The following is a 21,875-nucleotide window of genomic DNA, read 5'->3' as shown; positions in this document are numbered from 1 at the left end:
ATTCAGCCTAAATTTCATGTGCACGACGTTCCGTAAGCTGGTTCTACGCTCCTCTTGAGGTAATTTACATAGATCTTACTTTTATGTTAGTGTTAAGTGGTTAGTGTATCAGTGTTGTATGCCAAAATTCGAGGGTTCCTTTCCAGCCGTCATCAGTTATCCTAACTTTAGTAATAAAAAGAAATATGTCGGCATAATGATAACCTATCACCCGAAGATGGGAACAGTGCCAACTCTTGAAACATCATGTAGGTTATATCAATATATCTCAGACAATGGCCGATGTACAACAAAATATTGGACTCTGAATCAGTCACGGTATAGGCCCAAGTGACGATGAATTCGAAAGTCAAAACAGACGTACTTCATTAAGTTTCTTTCCTCCTATGAGGTTAATAAATAGAACATATTGTAACAGCTAGAATATAAAACTAGGGTATCCAATTTTAATAAAAAAAAACCTCTTTGTCACGTCTGTAGCATAAAAGCCTCTAGGTATGGTTCTTATAAATACTTGTTAGTAATACATAAATACATATAAGTCAACATAAAACGTCAGGTAGTTGAATTATGCACCACAGACTATAAAAGGTAAGCCAATGGGTTTCAATTGTTTTTATGGTGTGGAATTTAGTCTCTGACATTCATTCAACAACAGAGATTGAGGGCGTTTGAGAAAAGGCGCTGACAAGAACAAGCGGATCAAAGAGGGATGCAGCTTCAGGAGGCTGGAGAAAACTGCATAATGTAAACTTTCATAATTTGTACTCTTCAAGTATTATTAGGATCATCAAATCAATAATGACATAGGCGGACGTGTAGTGAGCTTGGTGGATATAAATGCAAAGGGAAAGTGACCACTCAGAAGACCTAGGCGTAGATAAAAGGAAGCAATTAAAACGAATAATAAGGAAATAAAATAGATGTGGCTCATGAACGGAATCTGTGTCAAATGATGCTGAAAGCGGCAATGGACCATCGTGTTCATGAGGGGCGGGGGGGGCGGGGGGGAGAGAAGAGTAATAGTTTCCTCTTTCTCGACTTTTCAGCGACTATCAGTTTCTCAAGAACTCTGCTCCATTAATTTACGACTTTTTGCGACACAATGAGGACACATAATAGCAATTTTCTAATCGCCGGCATTGATTCTTCTTCCGTCATCACGAAACAGCAGACGAGAATACTTCCCGAACCCTGTATACTATATAAGTTGAATACTTAGGTTTATCGGCGCAATGCTACAACATTCACAATGCGTCACAGAAGGAAATAGGTCCTTATTACGCGAAGAACTTATCTCTGCTTTCAACGCCAGCTACTTTAGTTTTCAGAGGTTTAATATATCTAAGTTGGCAATTTTTTTTCCGAACACGGTGGGAGTCACCCGGTTTTCAAGGTCTCTGCAATTATTCAGCAAAGGGTATCGCAGAAAAGCAAAGACAATTAACAATCTCTAAGCTGGAATTCGAACCTGTGACCGATGCAATACCGTACGCGCCGTGGGAAATATAAACATTTCATCAACACGTGGCACAGCATCCAAACATACGTTACAGCGAGATCATAATCACACACTACAACAAATTGTATAACCCTGGTTTAAAATGTCCATACGTCAATTTCAGGTGTACGTATGATGACTCAGAAAAAAATTAGCAATAGAACGTGTACCCACAGTAAGCCATCATTTACCAAAGAGGATGTGATATATAAAATCTAGGCTTTAAATTAGAAATAACTCATTTTATGTAAGGTAACATTGCTTTCAGTAACGGTTTTCTACTATTCCTCTATGTTTCATTAAGTATTCTTTCACTATGCAGACAAATAGTATTGTTCTTATTTATCCAAGCAAAGCTCAAACAATACTGATAAAACAGGGGGCAGTCCGAGTCAATAACTCTTCCCATATCGTGAATAACGTGTGTTGTATAAACAGAACACTACACCCGACTTTCATCAAAGAAATGTTACATTATGTAATATTTTGTGGACCCCAAACGCACCTACCTTCAATTCCTATGACTTCATCGATTTTGTTAGATTGCCGACAATTTTCAGCTGCACTGGAGATAGTATTTATAAGTGGATGAAACTAACAGCCGCAAGAATGCATTAAAATTGTTTTAAGTACTACCTCCTTCACAAAGCACTTCTGTCAACATTTAAATACATTTTAAAGAATAAATTTAGTAGCCATGTAGTGTATCTTTTTAAAATACGGATTGTAAATCTCGCTCGTGTTTTTCTGTAGTACTGAGATTGCTGAAACCCCCCACCCCCCACACACGGAGCTCAGCACATTATTTAACGGGTTAATGTAAAAAAAAATACAAAATAGGTTTATACGACACCGGAGGACTAAAAAAAGCAAGAAAATACAGACGATGAAAACATATTTTGTACAGGTACGCCTGTTTGATAATTATATCGCAACGCCAAATTGTAAGAACAATTAACTCAATAGGAATTAAGGTTCTCAAGGCAATGAGTACGAAGACGGTAGTCTTCTGGGTCCTTGCTGTTTCCATCAACAATCAACAACAGCGCCTTGATAATGGAGGCAGCAAGGACCTCTGATGCGTTGCACTACTTCTACCAGACTATAAGACGCTACAACCCAAAGATAGCCATCAACAGTCAACTACGCTTTGTGCGACGCTGCTTGAACAGTTGCGTTTTCTGTTCTTTTTACCAAGTGCCTTGAAGTACCGCCAGAATTTAGGGTAGACCTGTATGCAGCACCGCTGACAAAAGCATATTCCAAACGCAGATACGTAAACGCGGTACTTGTGGGTTATCGGGACACATCGCTTTAAAAATAGGATGTGTTAGGTTAATGTGTGCGGATAAATGACATATACTTGAAAGTTAGTATATTTTATTTCAATAAATGACAAATTATTATATTTTATTTTGATATGCATGAGATGTTAATTGTTGTTACTACCTGTCTAGGGAGGCCAAAATTCGTTTATAGATTTTAAAATCGTTTTAAAAATATCGCCGTTATCATTTGTACGCCGCCACATGAACTCAGCTAAATATGAATCCAGATGATGTCAGGCCGTGCCTCTCTGTTTTGTATCCCGATAACCCACAAGTACCGTAAACGATAATATATTTGAATATGACGTCGGATATTAATTGCATTATTCTAATAACCTGACCGAGTACGATCCTGGAATGTTTATTGCTTTCTCCCTCCCACCATAAACTCTACGAGCATAGAGAACATATTTCAATTAAACTAATATTAAGTTGTGGAGTTACAATATGAAGTTGAACTGCCAAAATGTGGCAGAGAAAATATAGAAAATTAATTAAACTGTGGCAAGTGTATATTAAATTAAATCGGCATACAACACAGTGATAATAAAAAACGCAACGGACTCAAATAGTAAATGCTGCAAAATTCGAGAAAAGATGTCTGAATCAAATTTGCATTTCCCCTTTAGCACGGGAAAACCGAAGTTTGCCATTCGATGGGATCCAGAGTCAAGCAGATCGAACTAATACACTTACAAACTATTTCTGAAAGATATATTTTAATTACATCATCCCATCTTCCTCATGATCCTGTAAGTGAACGCTTTCGAACAAGTTTACCCACCAAAATTCTAAATGCCAGTATTTTATCCCAAGCATTCGGCCTAAATTCTTAGCTCACAGCAACCTCTTAGATGTAACAGTCGTAACAACATTAAGTGATGTGCAAAAATCAAGACGTTCCTCATTGTAAAATGTAAGTTGCCCTCCTCCCTTTCGTAAGAAATCATACACCTTCCCTAGCACTTCGCTATTAAAATCTCAAGTGTGGAAAGTAGATGCGATAAAACGAAAGTTTCCATTTTGTTAAAACCAAAGACATGAAATTAATGTCATCACAAGAAAAGGAATTTATGACCACAAGTAATTTTAAGAACCCACACAACTCACCTTGTAGAGGTACTGATCGAACATCCGGCAGACGTCTACATCTGTTCCCATGCAGTAGGTCGCCTCCATACTCTCACACGAGCCGATAAGTTGAGTCAACGCCGCTAATGAATTGCTCGTCGTGGCAGCCGTTGCTGAAGACGTTCCACAGTCGGAATTTAACAACAGCCCTCTCACACGAATGACTTCCTGCTATATAGTCTTGGGAGCAAGCAGTTGTTGCAAGACGACCTTTCGCTGCTACCACAAAACAAACGGTGCCTTAAACGTGGAGCCTCAAGTGCGATGTCAAAGCAAGAAACTAACACACAGAAACACTGCTTTATTGTTACAGCTAACACAGATCACTGTTCGCAGACCAGATACTTAAACCGGACCTCTAGCCTGCACTACTGCTAGGAGATGCAGCTCAAACGACAACTCATTAGACACTAACCATACAGTTTGGTTCATGGTTTTTGTCAATTAGACGTACACATAAAAGGCGCGTAATTTAAAATTTGACAGTCTTGAGTCTTGAGTCTTGTGCCTTAAACTATGATGAAGTACACACCGATTACCACTCTCGGATTCCAGGTCTCTTAATGGAAAAGCTGTGTGAGGTGGCTGGTCCTGATTAAAGAGAAGCAGGTAAATCCGGCGTTTTGAGATGCCCGCGTGGAAATTCCTCCTCCTCCTCCTACTCCTCGGACGATGCTAGCTCGACCACGCTGCTCTTGCAAGTAGTCGCCCGCTAGTCGAGTCCCACCAGCCACCGCGAGTCGGCGACGGCAGCGGTAACGGCGTTCCAAACTTGCCTCTCTTTGGATATCCCCCTCCGCCCCACTACACACCACCCCTTCTTCATAACCGACACCCCCCACTCTCTTTCTCATCCACAGCACAGGAAAAGAAACTTGCACCCCCACTACCGTTACTATAACCTCTATAACTATCTCTTTCGCCATTACCCCTCAAACTGCGCACAACTCTTCAAAATAAAACTGTCCCGCGCCGATTTCAATCTCAGTCAGTCCCAAAAAATTAATAACGAAGCACCAGACATATTTTAAATTATTTTTCCTCTCCGTAAAAGGAACGGAAAAAATGACAGGTCACGTTTAATTGTATCATTTTCCAATCAGTATTTAAAAAAACACTCCATGAAACAAAATGAGTCGTAACTAATTTACACAGCTCCGACCACTGACACTAGTTATACAGTTCATCAAAAATTCCATTTAAATTCTAATTAATTTTTACCCGAGTAAACATATTATAAAACAATAGCAATTTTGTGTAGATCACCATTTCCTCTGAAGCCACACGAATGCGCCCTGAAACCCCTTCGGTCGATTCCACAGAAACAGTTTAGTTTCAGATGTCCGTTAGAGCTGTGATTACAGTAAAGACACAACTCGCCAACGTGTGATGTATTTGTATAAAATTGCCAGCTAATGAACACGCCAATTTCAATTAATCGGCAGTCTTCATCAATTAATAAAGCGTTCATTGATTCTGGGTCACACAGGAGGATCTCAGCCAATAGCCGCTCATCACAGAAAACAAAAGAACGGTTAAATGTTTTGTTATCGGAAAAATATCGGACTTACTGAATTAATACGGAACATTGACGTAGAACCCGAACCCACAACACAGCAGCATTATTGTACGTCGCCGTAGAATTGGTAACACTCCTGCTTCATATTCGAGAGTTCTGAGTTCAAAACTCAGCCGGGAGGTTAGGTATCACAAAAAAGGTTTTGGAATTATTGTTATCCTTCCCACGAAACAGTCCCTTAAAATAATCACATGATTTCCAGTGCATAGAACTAATTAAAAAATTAACCTACCACTGACAATACATACAGACTGCAGTTGATAATGCGTAATTAAATAAAAAAAAGCGAAATTAAATATATGTCTGTAGAATCACCTTCACGGAAACAAAAGTTCATCAGATAAATGTCACATTTCCGACATCTTCGTTAAATAAAAATTAAAATCAAATTGTCTAGTTCTCTTCGTAAATAGGTTCCCCGGGTGAAGGGTATTTGAAGGACGTTTACGGGATCTGATCTCTCCCCGGAAACGTCTTGAAGAAACGTAGTTAGAAAAGGAAGGTTATTAAGTAAAACTAATATCATTATGTAAACAGGTCAACTGAAATATGTGGCCTCTTAGACTGTAATCTACAACTCCTTGATTATGACGACGTCGGCAACACAGCTCACTTACACACATCATCATCATCCAGTAACTGGATCAGCATTAATTATGTATCATCACGAAAGTTTCAAATCAACAATAAATAAATCTTCGTAAGTAAAATGTTTCCAAAATTTTCTAAATGTTTAGACTGTCTACAATTCTCTAAGAAAGATTCGAGATTTTCACGGCGGCGAGTCTGAGCAAGATTGTCTTCTGGTAAACTTCTACCAGACTACACGGTGCAACAACCTAAAAGAAAGCCATCTTCTTAAAATTCTCCACATTTACATGGTTACTGGGACCAGCACTCTCGCTGTAGATGTGCACAAGCCGCAACTGGAAACCGCTACAGTGCACAGCAATGATGAAAACTCCGTCGCCATAAAGCATTTGACAAAATGCCGAGGACATGGAACCAATAAAGGCAGCAGTGCTTGTATGGAGCCGGATCGGAAGCGATGATGAAATAATAATACGTTTCTCAAGCCTATCGTTGAAATAGACTTTGAAATTTACTTACACGTTTGATAGGTTTCTACGTTTATGGACCCTGACGGTTCTGTAAGCTGGTACACTGTAAATTTTGTAGGAAATATAAGACATAATAGTAATATAATATAATATAATATGGTACTGGTTCACCATGTGTTTGACATTCATAAGAGCACAAGAAAACCTACTCAATATATGGCATTTATAGACAGTGTTGATTGTACAAATATAATAGAGCAAGAATTGAAAAGTGTACTCCAGTTTGGAACTAGCCTACAGACATTATTCAGCTACACTCTTTTCGATTCTGAATCAGTCGCCAGTCTTGATGTTCAGTTATTGCAAACATAAATGTATAGTTGCAAAAAACTTCAACAGGAAGAAACCCCACTGCACAGTGGTAGTTTCTATTGTTCACAAATCAAATAACACGCAGAGATGTTACGTCTTACAAGTATAAACTGTTTTTCCTTGGAGGCTGCTTCGTTAAATATAGGCTTACACAATAACAAAAAAAGTATGAAAAATTTGTAGATTTAATACGGTCCAAATAGCATCCAAATGAAAGATTGAGGCATGAGTTGCTTTTGATAAAATTCGTAACAAAATAAAATCTAAATGAACAAAGAAAACCCAATAAAATTAAAGAAATAACAAAAGAAATTAATGTTTAAGGTGTTCTATTTAATCTTTAAAGACCGACAGGAATTTCGCTTACACTTTCCCAACACGATTTAGTGAAATGAAAAATACGAAGTTTCATAGAAATCCATTCGAGAAGTTTAGCAGATAAATCTGCGAATGGACAGAGCGTTACTCTTTACATCATGTGAACATTTTGTGTTCACGTGATGCAAAGAGTAACGCTTTGGAGGGTAAACTTTCTGAATAGCTTAAACGTTTCGATATGACTGTTCCATGAAACGTTCTAAGTAGGCATATATGCACAGAAGCCTAAATTATAAATAAATAAAGCAAATGCACGAACGATCGAACATTTTAACGTCTTTACAAGTTAAGAACTGACTTCAGTACCGAGTACTTTGCTTCTTGCATGGAGAATATCACAGACACGCTGAAAGTTGTCCCTAGAGCTCCTAGAAATTAAAAACACAATGCACTCCATTGTTTACTAAAGTGTGTGCTCCAATCAGACCTTTTTGCTGTTTTCATTCTGATTTAGCCTTACAAACATGGCATGATTCAGTCACTTCCTTATCCTAGTTCAGCATTCTATCCAAATGAATTGTCTTCTTCTGCTTGTAGGCATTTGTCCACGTACAGGTACGTGCTCTACAAAACCAGAATTACAGTTTCTAAGAACATATACATAACAACACAGCGATAAAGCAGAAATATTAAAACCGTCAGAAATCCTTTGGAGCGTACCAGACTGACTATGTGAGACGATGAAGCGACAGGGGGAGGAAACATTACAGCCCAGGGTGAGAAACCTGGAGGGAAAAATTTGGTCTAATGCAGACGGCACCGCACAAAATATCATTTCGATTGCATTCGGGAAATAACTTATTGGAATGTCGGTCGGAAGTTTTGTGTCGATTTCTTCGACCTCTTTATACAAAAGAAGGCATGACTCCGTCCATCCGTATCTTCCCGTTCCTTTGTCCCCGTAACACTGATATGGTGACGCTCTGATACAGCCGGCTACAGCCCGGTGTTTCGACAAAGTTGCTCTGAGACTTTTGGACAGCTTACTTCGTGACACAGTAGAGTAAACGATCTCATACGCACGTCGATACTGCACTAGCTGGTTGTTCATTAACCATGCTATAGTTCGCCATGCATTTGAATTCTATACTTGAATCAAGAGTCACGAAAACGAAAACACGAAGAGGAGAACGATCCATTTGACGCCAAAGCTTTATTATAACAGCAACCTATTCAAAACAGAGTCAGAAGGGATCAAAACCTTGATGTTTCTGATGATGAGAATAAATACAAAACTTGGTATGAAATAATGATGGGGGGGGGGGGGGGGGTTCCCCCACATTTACTACATGGAAAAAACAGCACTGTGGTAATGAACCTTCGGATTACACATCACAGAAAACTAGGTTAGTATGCACTTAAGCATTTAGTTTTTCTGGCATCAAATGGATAAATATTTAAACTGTCTAAAATAAGGCACACGGCGCGACGCGTACAGATATTGTGGTTCGATTTCTGATGTCTTTATCAATCAGAAGCCCAAGGAGACTGCTAACTCAGAATTTGTTATTTCGTTCACATAATAATTAAACACCGTTATCGGAAAACCTAAGGAGACGAAATGAATCTTAAATAAGTAGTACATGAGGACAAAGTCTGGATTTGTTTGGCCCAGGAAAGGGAATAATGGCGGGGTCTTCTGAATACCGTAATAAACTGATGGTACCATAAAAAAGGAGAATTTCTTAGGCAAATTAGCGTCTCAAGAAAGAGTTAGTTATCATACCTCGTAATCCCTTCGAAGAGTTTATAATTATAGAAACGAAGCTCTGTGGGACCTCCTGAGCAATAGCAGAGGGGACACAGTCGATCTGTAGCATCAAAAAGACTACCAGAGTCGGGCAGAAGCAGAGAGGCCACCAAAAGGATCGATACAAGCCCCCTCGACTCGCTCGCTACTGAATTATGTAACTCACGTTTAACGAATTTAATGGCAGCGACACCAATAAAGCTTGTTTAATCTAACTCCACAGTAGAAAATGGCGACGGTAGTATTACACTATATACAATATAAGACGAGGAACAAAACATACTATCGATTTTAGAAGAGTAATGACATTTTACCCTATTTTGTCACATGTGCGTACAGCTGAAAAACAAAGGTTAATATACTTCGAAATAATGAGAATGTTTCTGATAACAAAAACATGTTCTACAATGAGAAAAACGATATTCCTTTAAAAAAACATGAGTGTTATAAGCTCTATGTGAAATTAGAACATTATTTGAAAGCTGAAAACAAGGGGTCTGAAGCAGGGAATTCTAATCCATATACTAGTGACCACTGAGAGAGTTGTCATAGTTCGTATGACTCAGCTAAACTGTTGGGATATTGTTCTCTTAACATTTATAAATCTTACAAAAAATAAAACTACAGTCCTACATCAGATTAACAGTATCACAATAAAATACTGGAATTTGTATCATAAACAAATAGGCCTAAAGGAAGAACAAAGTTTTACAAAAACAAATATATTAATATAATAAGAAAATAAAAAGGAAGAAACAGCCACACAGAAAAGGTAAATAAAGGTAAGAAGAATGTAAGTCAGAAGATAACAAAGACAGAGAAACAAATATACAATAAATGAACAAACAAAGCAAAAATGTAAGAAATATACTAGAACAGGAAGAAAGAAATATAAATATTATAGGAAGAAATAAAACAACAAGAAAACAGACATACTATCTATCCATTTAACTTATAAGGAAATAGTCCTGTAACTCCCTCACTTACACACGGAATTACACAGTGCATTGTGAGGTGGCACTTCATCCAATTTTCCCAATATACCCTAGCACAAAGAAAGACGAAACAAGTTCTGATAATATTACAACTGAATTTTAAATTATTATAATGTTCACTACAGCGTATGAAAAAAGGGCATTAACTATAAACTCTCAGTTAAAAAGGCAGTGTATAAGAAAATGCGAAACTGAAAAAAACAGTAATTTGCATTAAAGTTCAATACCTTCAGTTAGGTTAATGGCACGTACCTTCAAATAACAAGAAAACTACTTCTGAGTTCATTGGTCTACGAGATGGTTCATTTGCCTCACGAAATTAAATCACACAGAAAATTCCTTCCCATAACGAACAGAATATTTATTTCATGGACTTTTCTACAATCTCCCAGAGCTAATTGGACATTGTGAAGTGGAGATCTGTACAATACAAACTGTCAGACTGACCTGAGTCAGTAGAGGCGATTGGTTACACTGACGGCCCCGCCACAGTTCCAGTGTTAGGATAAGCTAACTATCTTGACTGCATTATCTGCGGATTTCCTCCGACATTCTACAAAACATATTTTAAAATAGGAAAAATGTCATTTATTCGCATGGGTTAATAATGCTCAATAATGCGACAGGTTTACCTATTGTGGCCATCTTATTAACATATCGTCGGCGCTCTGTAAAAAGAGCCTAAGTCATTGTTCAATGTTTCACATAAGTTCCATTAGCAAACACCAAAAATAAATAACAATTTTTATGTAACAATTCAGAATCGTCTATAAACCATAAGATTACTAAAATGGAACTGTATGTACAAATTGTTTTCATAGGTCTGTATGAAGCACGTTCTGCAACTCGGTAGTTAACAAATTCTTACCTCTTCTCTGTAACTAGATGTTTCCTGATTAAAATACAGAAAAATCAATTTTAAAACTTCAAAACAAATGCGCCACATCTCAAAACTTCCGTGTAGGTATGGCACATCACCTTCCAACAAGGTAACTAGGACATCAGTTGTCTGTGTTTTGACAGTCATAAAAATATCTACCCCCCCCCCCCCCAGGTGACAAAGTATGCTAATGGGTTAAAGCAGCTCAGACCAAACATTTGCTGTTTTCCACACTAGTCTACAAGTTATTTAACGCTTTTTAACTGCAAGGACGATTATGTCCGACACTACGAACATGCTTAGGAAACAACTATCATGGAATATTTAAAAAAATATTCAAACATTCCCTGCAAGGACAGAAAACAACCACTAACACTTTTGGATAACCTATGTCCATACTGAGCGTCGACCGTGTACCTCCCGAATACAAGTCATATGCATTACACCTAGAGATAACCTGCTGTTTGCACTTTAACACGTTTCTCATTGAGTACAAGAGACAATAAAGCTTCTTCTCTATCTGTGCACGGAGATACGTAATTTGCTTCAAGCGTTGCCATCTGTAGTCCTGTACAGGCCTATTAGCTCACTGTAATATCTTGTCTCACTCGACTCTGTCCAGTGTCAACTGAATATAGTGTAATCTCTCACATCTTATTACAAGATGCAGCTTAATACTATCCACAGGCATACACCTAGGTCATGTAAGAGCTTTCTTCCTATCAGGTTTTCAGACAATAATTCTTTTATATACTTCTCATCGAAATAGACATGTTAGATCACAACCCTAGACACTGTTAGCACCCCATCACAACCCAAACTGGAGGACCACCCCTTGTCGGGTGTCTGCGATTGCTTATTCAATATATTCGTAACTACCCTCTGCCCTTGTATCTCGTCTACTCCATCCGCTGGTTACATATAATGGAGAGTAAATAGCTAGATATTTGATACGAGAATCTCTAAACGTTACATCAATCGATAGGGAATATCTGACATCTATAATAAATGTCGCCTTTCGGAATTTCCTTACTTAAATAAACGTCGTAGAAAAAGATGCTTGCTGACGTGAGTCAGAAGCTAATGCGCGCTGCAGAAACTTGCAGACATATCAACTGAATATAGTGACGTTTTACATCTGAGTACATACATACATCCATATTATACTGTAATATTATGCCAGTAAAACGCTGCATCAGCGCTGGTTTAAAAACAAAATATCGAGACACGATAAACAGAATAATATATCGTACAGAATTCGAAAGAAAAGTAGTATCTTCAGCCATGAACAGGACTGTCTGAATTCATTTGACGCTAATCAGAATCCTGTTTCTGGGCGATGGCATGGCAGCAATACAGCTCGCACCTGCATGGTACGCACAGCTAGAAACAGGATCCACACTAGCAATAAACCACCGTGAAAGCTTCAATGCATTTGATGAAGGTAGTCCACAAGTAATTACATGTAATTTCACGCTGGATGAACTGTCTCTTCCGGTTTCTTATCTCACTCCTTATATCCAGGAAAATCTACATGTCCTAGGTTTCCTTTAGTGTAATTCATTTTGAATGCTTTGAGCTCCTCAACTGCCAATCAATGTATGCAATTATGAACAATTCTTGTATCTGAAAAACTGCATGAAATGTGTATTCACTAGGGCTCTGCTGTGGCTTACGTCGATCATTATATGATTGTAACGTCATGGTGGAGTGGTTTACACTCTTGGTATCGGGTTCAAATCTTCGCTATCCTGACCGGGTTTCCGTGGATTTCCTCAGTCCCTCCAGACAAATGCCGGGATTGTACCAGAAATTAGGCCAGGGTCGCTCCCCTCCACATCGTTTCCAATTCACTATCCTCTCATTCAAGTCAGAGGTAATGAAATAGCTACGTTAAATAAAGCTATAAATAAACAGCATACGGCTGTGGAAGATGTAGAAGACTGTTTAACATCGAAATAACGTGCTCTGCACACTGGAGTAAATGGTTCCTATTTTCATTGTTATACTGCCTTACTCTATAAATCGGGTCGATAATTGCCAACCTTCCACTTTGTAGTCATCTTTGTGACAAGTACGAAATTTGAAGTAAACTGTTTTCCAGATATTATCCATCGTCCAAGACTAAATAAAATCGAAGATTTCTGTCTTCTGGGTTGTTTCGCTGTGTAGTCTGGTCGATGTTTACCAACGTTTCAGAGGTCATACTGCCTCCGTCATCAGAGCAGATTTTAAATAGATCGTGATTCATTCCGACTAGAATATGAGGAACTCAGGCTCGGGTTAGAATGGGCCAAATCGATCACGGGCTGGCTCGGGAAAAATTATAAAATGTTGGCCCGTGCAGGCCTCTACTAGATAGTAACAGAAACAAGCATGCTGATCGTGGTTCAACACACGTGGAATTCTCTTTACAAACCCCTTCACCTTTCCAGGCTGTTCAACAGGGTAATCAAACACACTTGTTGCGATATTCCCACTTCTGTCGATATTTTCACACAGTGCTCTGCGTGTGCGGTTGAGCTCTGCAGCTCGTGTGCCACGAATGTGACAGTTGTTAACGCACAATCGCGGGTAGGGGAGCACCTGCTGATTTTTCCAGCCACACGTTACAATCTTTCATCCAATGGGTCCATACGACGGAGCCTGAGTCCCCTTAACCTTTCCTTCAACAGGTCATGACACTCCCCTGACGTTTCTATCCCCAAGAAGCTGGAACCTCACAATTTTTCTCTGTCCAGAGCCCAAGACCTCGTGAGCGCATGCCTGTCTACTATGTAAGCCGACAACAGACACTGTCACATATGGAGAGTTTTGGACCGTGCCATAGTTCAAGCGGTTGGTCGCCGACCTCTTACAGCGAAAGTCCAGATTCGCTCCCACGGCAGTTCATGTGTGTGGTGACCAAAGTGGTAATGGAAGAGATTTTTCTTCCACTCTTGCTTTCTGCTATCAACATCAATCCACCTACGCTCCATATTCACAGTCAAAATTCACTGACGTCTCGTATGAATTAGAGACATACTCTCACCTCATCACAATTCCAAAATAATGAAGGAAGATTTCCTTATCTTGAATTATGCATGTTCCTTGTAAATGACATATGTCTGCGATGGTGTGAGATTTGAGGTTTTCACTGTTGTGAAGATATAACTAGTTGTCTTCTTGGTTATGCCCGTGTCCTAAGATAGGTAGTTGCAAGGTTTTTGGAGGAACTTACTGCCTTCATCACCAAGGAAGAATTAGCGATTATATCCCAAAGATGGAAGTAACACGTCCCTCCAAAAGGTTAGTAAAAACCTAAGTACTGGTCATTATAATGAGAATACCAGAGCACAAGACTGCAATGATTTTAGCTTACATTTCAGAGGTTATATTTTCAAAAATTCTAAAGACTATACAAATCAACACTAGCAATATGAAGCAATTTTATAATTCAACGTCGCAAAGAATAATACAAGTGAAGGAGAATCTGCCATATTTAAAGGCCGTGCTTAATAGTCAAAATCATGATAATTCAACACAGGAACAGAAATGTAACGCTGCAGCCAAGACATTTCCCATTTATAAAGCGTTTTGGGGAGCCAGTGTATAATTATTAGATGTAAACACATTTTAAATATAGGCCTATTTTTCCCTCAGAAATGAATTTCTGCCCCTAGCAAATGAGGGGATAGTACTTTGCATTAAGAGCCATGAACGCTTCCTTTCACAGGCCGATTCTTTGCAATTTTTTACTCATTAATCATAATATTATTCAACGCTATAGAGGTTCAGACATTAACACCACGTTCGCAATAACTCCAAAACGTCTATGTAGCCATGTATTTCATGCCAGGCGTCTAAGATTCCCATTTCGATGCTACATAGTTTGAGCTAATAAAAAACGTAGTAAAATAAAATATACATAGATATAAATAAAGACTGTCATTGAATAGCGTGATACGGTTCGCAGACCTTCAAACTGACTGCCATGTAACAGCTGTTTGCGCGTTGCGTGTATCAGATGAAATTGTTATTTGGCGCAAATAAGAAATCTCAATTTTACAATTTCTTTCGTAATAAACTGTTATAACAATTCTGTAGCGCACTTATTTGGGTTCTACGAAGTGCGTCATGTTTATTGGTCCTCAAAGTCTACAGAGTATTTTCTTTTTAAAACTAATTTTGTATTGTGCCCCCAACAACGCCAACACTGGGACTTACTTAATGTAGTTATATTTCGCAGTTTTGTTTTTGATAAATGCAATTATCAATCAGACACCTTTCAAGAACATGGAGCCCTCAATTTGGGCCGATTCAGAATAACGCCGATTTTGAAACCAGAAAGTCAAAAAGTGAAAAAAATATAACATACTATTATTTATAACGTTTCACAATGTATCTCATACTGATTCTTATACTAAATCGATATTCTTACATCGCGGATTTTGAATGAAAATTATAAATCATCTCTGCAATTACGTATGTTTCGTTGACGCGAATTTGCTCCAATGAGATCGTTGAATCGGTAAAAGCTGTTTGTGAAATGCAAACTTTTGCATATGCGAGTTTGCTCTTATGCAATTTCATTCCTGGCGCTTTAAACTTTCAAAGGACTAATTTAATCTCTGCGGAAGTACCGGGGTTATTTTTACTACGCGATTTTCTATAGGCCGACGTCTTACATGAATGCAACTATCGCATAACAGCAGAGATGACTGTACACATCGATCACATGAAAGAATCGCAGTCAATCGCGGGGACCAACGAATTGCCGATTGTAAGTGTATTAAATATATTTTTTAAATTCCCTTTGTTTTATTTACGTTATTTCAGAGCTTCAAATGTAATGCCATTATATTACTCGTCAATGTTTGAGTGCTGGGAACGCATGTCATTGACTTGCCATTGATTTACATCATAAAAAGAGTTTCAATTTACGCCGGTTCGTCCAGGAACGCATTCCCGGCGTAAATGGAGGGCTACCTGTATTACATTAAAAGAAGTGTGGGTACTTCACGCTAGAGAAATACATAATTTATCAGCTATAATCCTCACATTAGGCTTACTTAATATGATTTCAGGTATTACGGATAGAATGCTAATCAAGGCATCACGGACATAAAGTTGTAGTGTTCTACTGCACCACAAAACACCCCTAAACATAATAGTTGTTCTATCAATCTGCGGTTTCATTTTTGGATTTAAAAGACTCAAAACCTTGAGGTAGGTTACCGGCTAGGCTACCGACAGCGGCGTAAAATACATGGACTTTAGAAGTGTCTTATCGTCAAATATATCACTTAATGTGACTAGCATTTTAATTCGGCTCCAGCCTCGATCTAGTGACCGGTCCCTGAAACGAAATTAGAGATTCCATAAAACAGGCAGTCGTTAATGAATGCACAACGAAACGACAATGAAATCGAAGAAGACAGTCAATGTGTTCCTCAACAGCGCCTGTCAAACAGCATAGATATACCCGCACATAACAATTGCCGGCGCTGTTGCCGATGCAAGGCGGCGTACGCGTAAGCCAGGTTGAATCTGTTGACGTGGCTATAAACATTTACGTACACTGACGACACATTCCTCTAAGTTCACTTCCTCCTTTTTGACGTAAATACGTCTATATGGAAGGGTCAGTGTCATTCCGCAAAAAAGTGTAACGAAAAAGTGACAGGAAAAAGTGTACGAAAAATGTGTAAGATGGTTACCTAGGAAATATCAACAATTTGTAAATATGGACTGACAACAATGGTTACCTAGGAAACGTCATCTGTTTATCAACAAATCGACAATAATGGTTACCTAAGAAACATCTATTTACTCGGCATTTTTGTTACCTATAAAACATTACATTACATTTCATTACATTACATTACATTACTTTACATTACATTACATTACTTTACATTACATTCAGCTACCACAGACCCATCTTAAGCGTAACTAATTCAAGTTGAATTAGCAATGTCTTAATCAAACTTATCTCAATTGTAAAGCATGTATGACGTATTTACGTCAAATTCTCCGGAACCGTGGTTCCACTGACAACTTTCTATTCCATTTGTTTGTTAATGATGAGATAAATTAAAGACGAACATCGGTGCTAGACGAGAATTTCAAGACACTTAAAATATCACCATTAAAACTGAGACGAACAATGATAAAAGAACTCCTGCGAAAGGTCGGTAAATATCTACCTGACTACACGATGGAACGTTTGTCAGCATACTACGTCGTGAATCCTTTATTCGAAATAATAACTTAAACAATATAGCAAGGAGAAAGAGATAATCTATTCACATATAAAATAAACAAAAGCCTTTAAAAAGTCTAGTAAAGATTGACATTCACTACTGCTGGTGAGGTAAAACTAATTTATACGTTACCTCTTCACCATGATTCTTAATTTCCACTTTCAAAAATATAATTTAAAAGAAAAAACCCTGAATGATAGTTTCTTCAATGACTAATACTGACATTCCATTCGTCAACAGAATGACATACTCTTGCAAACTAAGCTAGTAGAATACGTAGCTTACAATCAGTTCATTTGCATAACAGCACCACTGCATGCAACAGAGTGCCCTCGGAGTAGGTGAACTCCGAACACGGACGAAATACTGTTCCCACGAATTAGATGAACTGTGAACACGGATGAAACACTGCCCACGGGGCAGGCAAACTGTGGTCATGAATGAAACACGATGCTCACGGATTAGGTGAATTCTGAACACATATAAAACGCTATGGAAACGTAGTAGTTGGGCTGTGGGCACACATACTATGCCGAGGAAGTATATAAATCACGAACAACGACGGGACATTATGTCAAATGGAAATAATTTGACATTTTCTGTAGCAGACGAAGGATAACTCATTCTAATCTGTCCAACACAGCTTACTAAGACAACAAGGAGTCAATATTACTCACCTGCTTACTGAACTAGAGTGGTACTAAGAGCTCAAATTAGTTGTAGTAGTGCCTTCTCTCTGACTGTGAATCTGTGAAAGAAAAAAAAATCACTGATAACAGTTCATAATCATCGTCATCTTCATGGATTGGGCCAACTCTTTACCTGCAACAATTACTATGTGATATGAAGTAATATTTATGTAGAAGTTTATAAAGGTGGCAATCATATAAAACACAAATCTACACATAAAATTTCTCCACATACCAAGGGATAAGAGAAACATAGCACAATAAAAATATTAAAAACAAAGAAATTAATGAGTGTGGGCACGCTGCTCCGATGACAAAAGTGAAAGACATACAGAATTAGGGCTAAACGCGGTCACTTGGAAGACCCAAACCAAGATGGGAAATTAACATTAAAATACAGTATTTCCTCGATTTCAGACGCCATCAACTGAAAGACTCACCCTTGATTTAGCAATAGGTTTACAGAAAAATGGCTATAATTAGTGTTATACGCCATCAAATACAAGACGCACTCCGATTTCTTACATTTTAAAAAGTGAAAAAAGTGCGTCTTAAATTTGAGGAAATAGGGTAGGTCTTATGGAAGAACAATTTCTGCAATGTACGTTAAATTGAAGTGGCTTAGGATTGTATTCAGTTTCATTAGCAGTTTAATATTTTAGCGGTACCGTACCTCTCGCATTTTTACTTAATAAACCAAGTTCTATACGAGATCTGATGTTCCCAGGCGGCGAATATGTCGATAGTGGTCGTCTGGGTTGTGAAGCCGTATCGACTTGTACTCTCCATGCAACAACAAATGAAGCGCTATTTCTGAAACCGGAAGTGGTATGAGCATACAGCTGGGGCTATAATCCCAATAAGTGGTATTCTCCCACTTTATGGCAATCTCTGCATTCCATTAATTAGTTATTTGTGACAAATTTTTTAAACAAAGACGACGATTTGTCTGCATATTTTAAAGAACTGCATGAATTAGTGTGGATTACTTTCCCGAGACGTGATTAAGTTCAACGGAAAACGACCTGCAGAATACATTTGGGATGGATATCCATTTTCACTGGAAGACAAGTTGGTAAGGGTAGGGGATTAGCGTTGATGCCAAAGTAAAATAAACGAATTAGAGTCGTGATATCTGCGCACATTTTTCAGTGAGTGCCTATGTTTTATTCGAATAAATACTCATTTAAATTGTGCCGCAGTATAGCATTGAAGTATATGTTTGGAAATTTCAGTGTGTTCATATCAAGAGCATATGGAAATCAATTCCAAAATATGTAGATTGCAATATTAGAAAGATAATGAATAAGCCTAATTATTGTTCGTCTATAAAGCATACGCAGTCCAGTATCTCTTGTTAACGAGCAAAAAGTAATAGTCTTAATTATTTGTGTTGCACTGACAGGGTTAGAAGTGACCGTGACGTAACGGATGAGAGCCGTGAGAGAATTACGCACTGTGATATATTTCCTGTGTTTGTACCTGAAATAAAAGTACACCACAACTAAAGATGAACCAAGCTACGTCCCACTGCCCCACTGTACCAACACAGAAACTAGAAGCAATTCACCCTGCAGTTTCATTCGGCGGATAGCTTAGGGTGAAGGGTTCGAAACCATGCACACAAGGTCAACACGTGGTCCAGTGGCCACGTGAGTGGGGAGAACAGGCAGACAGCTGTGGCCAGATGGCGGGCGGGGAGCCAACCCACAGCTGGGTGTGGGGAAAAGAGAAGCTGATGAGGTCGCGTGCGGCTCTCGCGGGACTAGCATTGCTAACCCACAGGCACTTTGACGGCGTTGTATGTGCAGCCGACCCCACGGTCTCAAAACGACTTCAATGCAGATCCTCAGCCGATTTCAACCTCCACTGCGATATTAAACGCAGCTTCAGTTAATCAATCAGCAGCATTAATTTCAATCAAACATAGGCCTATCAGTAAATTGCACGGAAATGACAAAAAGAAATACCAAGGGAGTTACTAAAACAGACAAAATTAAACTGGCCAATGCATGCATAAACGAAATCTAGTTGTCAAACAGACTATCTCAAGAAATGCTTTAATGTTAAAGAATGATGGTTGCAGGCTACGTGCCAGTAACAAAGTATCCACGTTAATCTTCTGGGAAGTAACGCCGTGTGGACCTATAGGTAAATACGGTCGTTTCGGAGGCACATAATCCTTCCATCTTCATGGGGCCGAATTTACTCCACGGTTTTACTATTCAGAAGACCAGCATCGGCATCTTCACCCCCTCGAGAACCTTAAATCTAATAAAAACAGAGTACTTAAGGGTTTCTTTCCCCTTTACCGTTTGCACACACAAATTTGAATGCTAGGCTTGCACCATTTGTGTTCCCATAATGAGCATGGATATTTCGATCAAATGACTCGACAATAGCTAAGCGGCAGGCAGAGGTTCGGACTGACCCTCTATCACTACAGTCGGAATATGTAAAGTTCTGCTTCCACTCAGTAATACAGTATGGAGTACTGCTTATGCGTAGGGGATTTACATGTCTAAATTCCTTTGAATGCCATAAAGTCATGGTTGTTGCCAGAAGTTTATATGGAAGTGAAAATTCGAGTGAGAAGAACACAAATATTAGTAAAATTGAAGAAGCAGATATTAAATGTTTACATAATACAAAGCAACGTAGCCTACCTGATTTCACCGAATATACACATATATATATATATATATATATGAACATCAAACTCATTGGACATTATATCTTGATTTTTGTTAAAATACGACGTTTCAGAGACTGGACTCTGTCCACGAAGGTAATACACCATCGTTACAAACCTCCAATTTAAATACATGGGAGAGGAATATCTCTTTTGAAAATGGAGGGATGATGACCACTGAGAAAAATGTTTACCCGATATGAACAGAATGGAAAATAATAGACTCCGTTTTACAGTAATAACTACAGGAATCAGGGTATGTACAGAGACCAAACACCAACAGACATGAAATTTCAACAAGCTGTGTTAAAGCCTTGTATGTGGAGGGCAGAATAAGAGATACAATTCCATTATTAGGTCCAATGGTTTGTTACATTCCCATCAAAGGTTCTTTTTGCCAATCCTCTACTTCATTCGTTTGCAAAATTCCTGTTTCCCCATGAATAACAACTCAAAAATATCTTCTGCATTCGATTTGCTTTAATCTTCTCAACATGTCTCACAACTATATTTACTCAGTCTAAAATTCCGTCTGCAATATTATTGACTGCAATTCCTATCTTACATCTCCTTCAGTCCTGTTTATATCTTGGAGAATAATTCCTTCCGTACTGTTCTCGCAAATCACATTTCAGCAGCTCGACTCCTTTTCTAACAGACAACGTTCTGTGACTAGAAATGAAAATAAAAGAATAATTGTGTGCACGACGAATGTATGTGTACACACATTTACAAAATAGTAATATACAACCTAGAAAAATAATTGAACTTTGAAATGTTAATCGAATGACATGGATATCCTGTCACGTAATCAGAGAATTCCGGGTTCGAAAATCGGCCGTAGAATGAGTCAAACTAAAAGTCTGTTTCAGGTTTCAATTAGTCCATACAGCAAAACGCCGAAGCAGTGTCACAACCAAAATTACAGTCGTAAGATCTGAGGTTTTCACAGCGGTGGGTATGGAGATTTCTGTCTTCTGAGTTGTTGCGCTGTGTAATCTGGTCGATGTTAACCAACGTTTCGGAGGTCATACTGCCTCCGTCATCAGGTCGATGACGGAGGCAGTATGACCTCTGAAACGTTGGTTAACATAGACCAGACTACACGGCGCAACAACTCATAAGACAGAAATCTTCAAAATTACAGTCCCTTCCTTCCACCATTTGTAACCCGGTGATTCAGCCAGTAGCCTACCGACTAAAACCATCTGAACACTATGTAACGTAATAAGCAATCGCTTCTTCTTCAGAAAACCACCTATATTTGATAATCG

At 38.5% G+C, this 21,875-nt stretch overlaps 1 protein-coding gene and 1 long non-coding RNA gene across 8 annotated transcripts in view; both read right to left on the bottom strand.

Moving 5' to 3' along the window:
* LOC110827499 (TOX high mobility group box family member 3) overlaps window positions 1-4,704 on the bottom strand; it is a 312,988-nt gene extending 308,284 nt beyond the window's left edge. For 2 of the 3 annotated variants that reach the window (XM_022059214.2, XM_022059216.2), the window contains exon 1: window positions 3,940-4,704. In XM_022059214.2, the coding sequence (XP_021914906.1) occupies window positions 3,940-4,008 (69 nt within the window). In that variant the 5' untranslated portion in view covers window positions 4,009-4,704. The remainder of the gene's footprint in view (window positions 1-3,939) is intronic. The other variant, XM_087351384.1, reaches the window with a different exon arrangement.
* Window positions 1-21,875, bottom strand: part of LOC110827502 (uncharacterized) — a 471,708-nt gene that overhangs the window by 111,431 nt on the left and 338,402 nt on the right. For 2 of the 5 annotated variants that reach the window (XR_015535821.1, XR_015535824.1), the window contains 2 exons: window positions 17,898-17,968; window positions 6,738-7,914 (listed from right to left, as the gene is read on the bottom strand). This is a non-coding gene — a long non-coding RNA (uncharacterized LOC110827502). Of the gene's footprint in view, window positions 1-6,737; window positions 7,915-10,542; window positions 10,649-17,897; window positions 17,969-21,875 lie in introns of those variants that run through there. The other 3 variants (XR_015535822.1, XR_015535823.1, XR_015535820.1) reach the window with 2 other exon arrangements.

Source organism: Zootermopsis nevadensis, unplaced genomic scaffold (genome assembly GCF_977971745.1).
Source record: "Zootermopsis nevadensis isolate Lab colony 2312 unplaced genomic scaffold, Znev_1.0 Znev_ptg000019l, whole genome shotgun sequence".
Taxonomy (NCBI): domain Eukaryota; kingdom Metazoa; phylum Arthropoda; class Insecta; order Blattodea; family Termopsidae; genus Zootermopsis; species Zootermopsis nevadensis.
The sequence above is the reverse complement of the archived record's forward strand: the minus strand, read 5'-3'. Positions and strand labels throughout refer to the sequence as shown.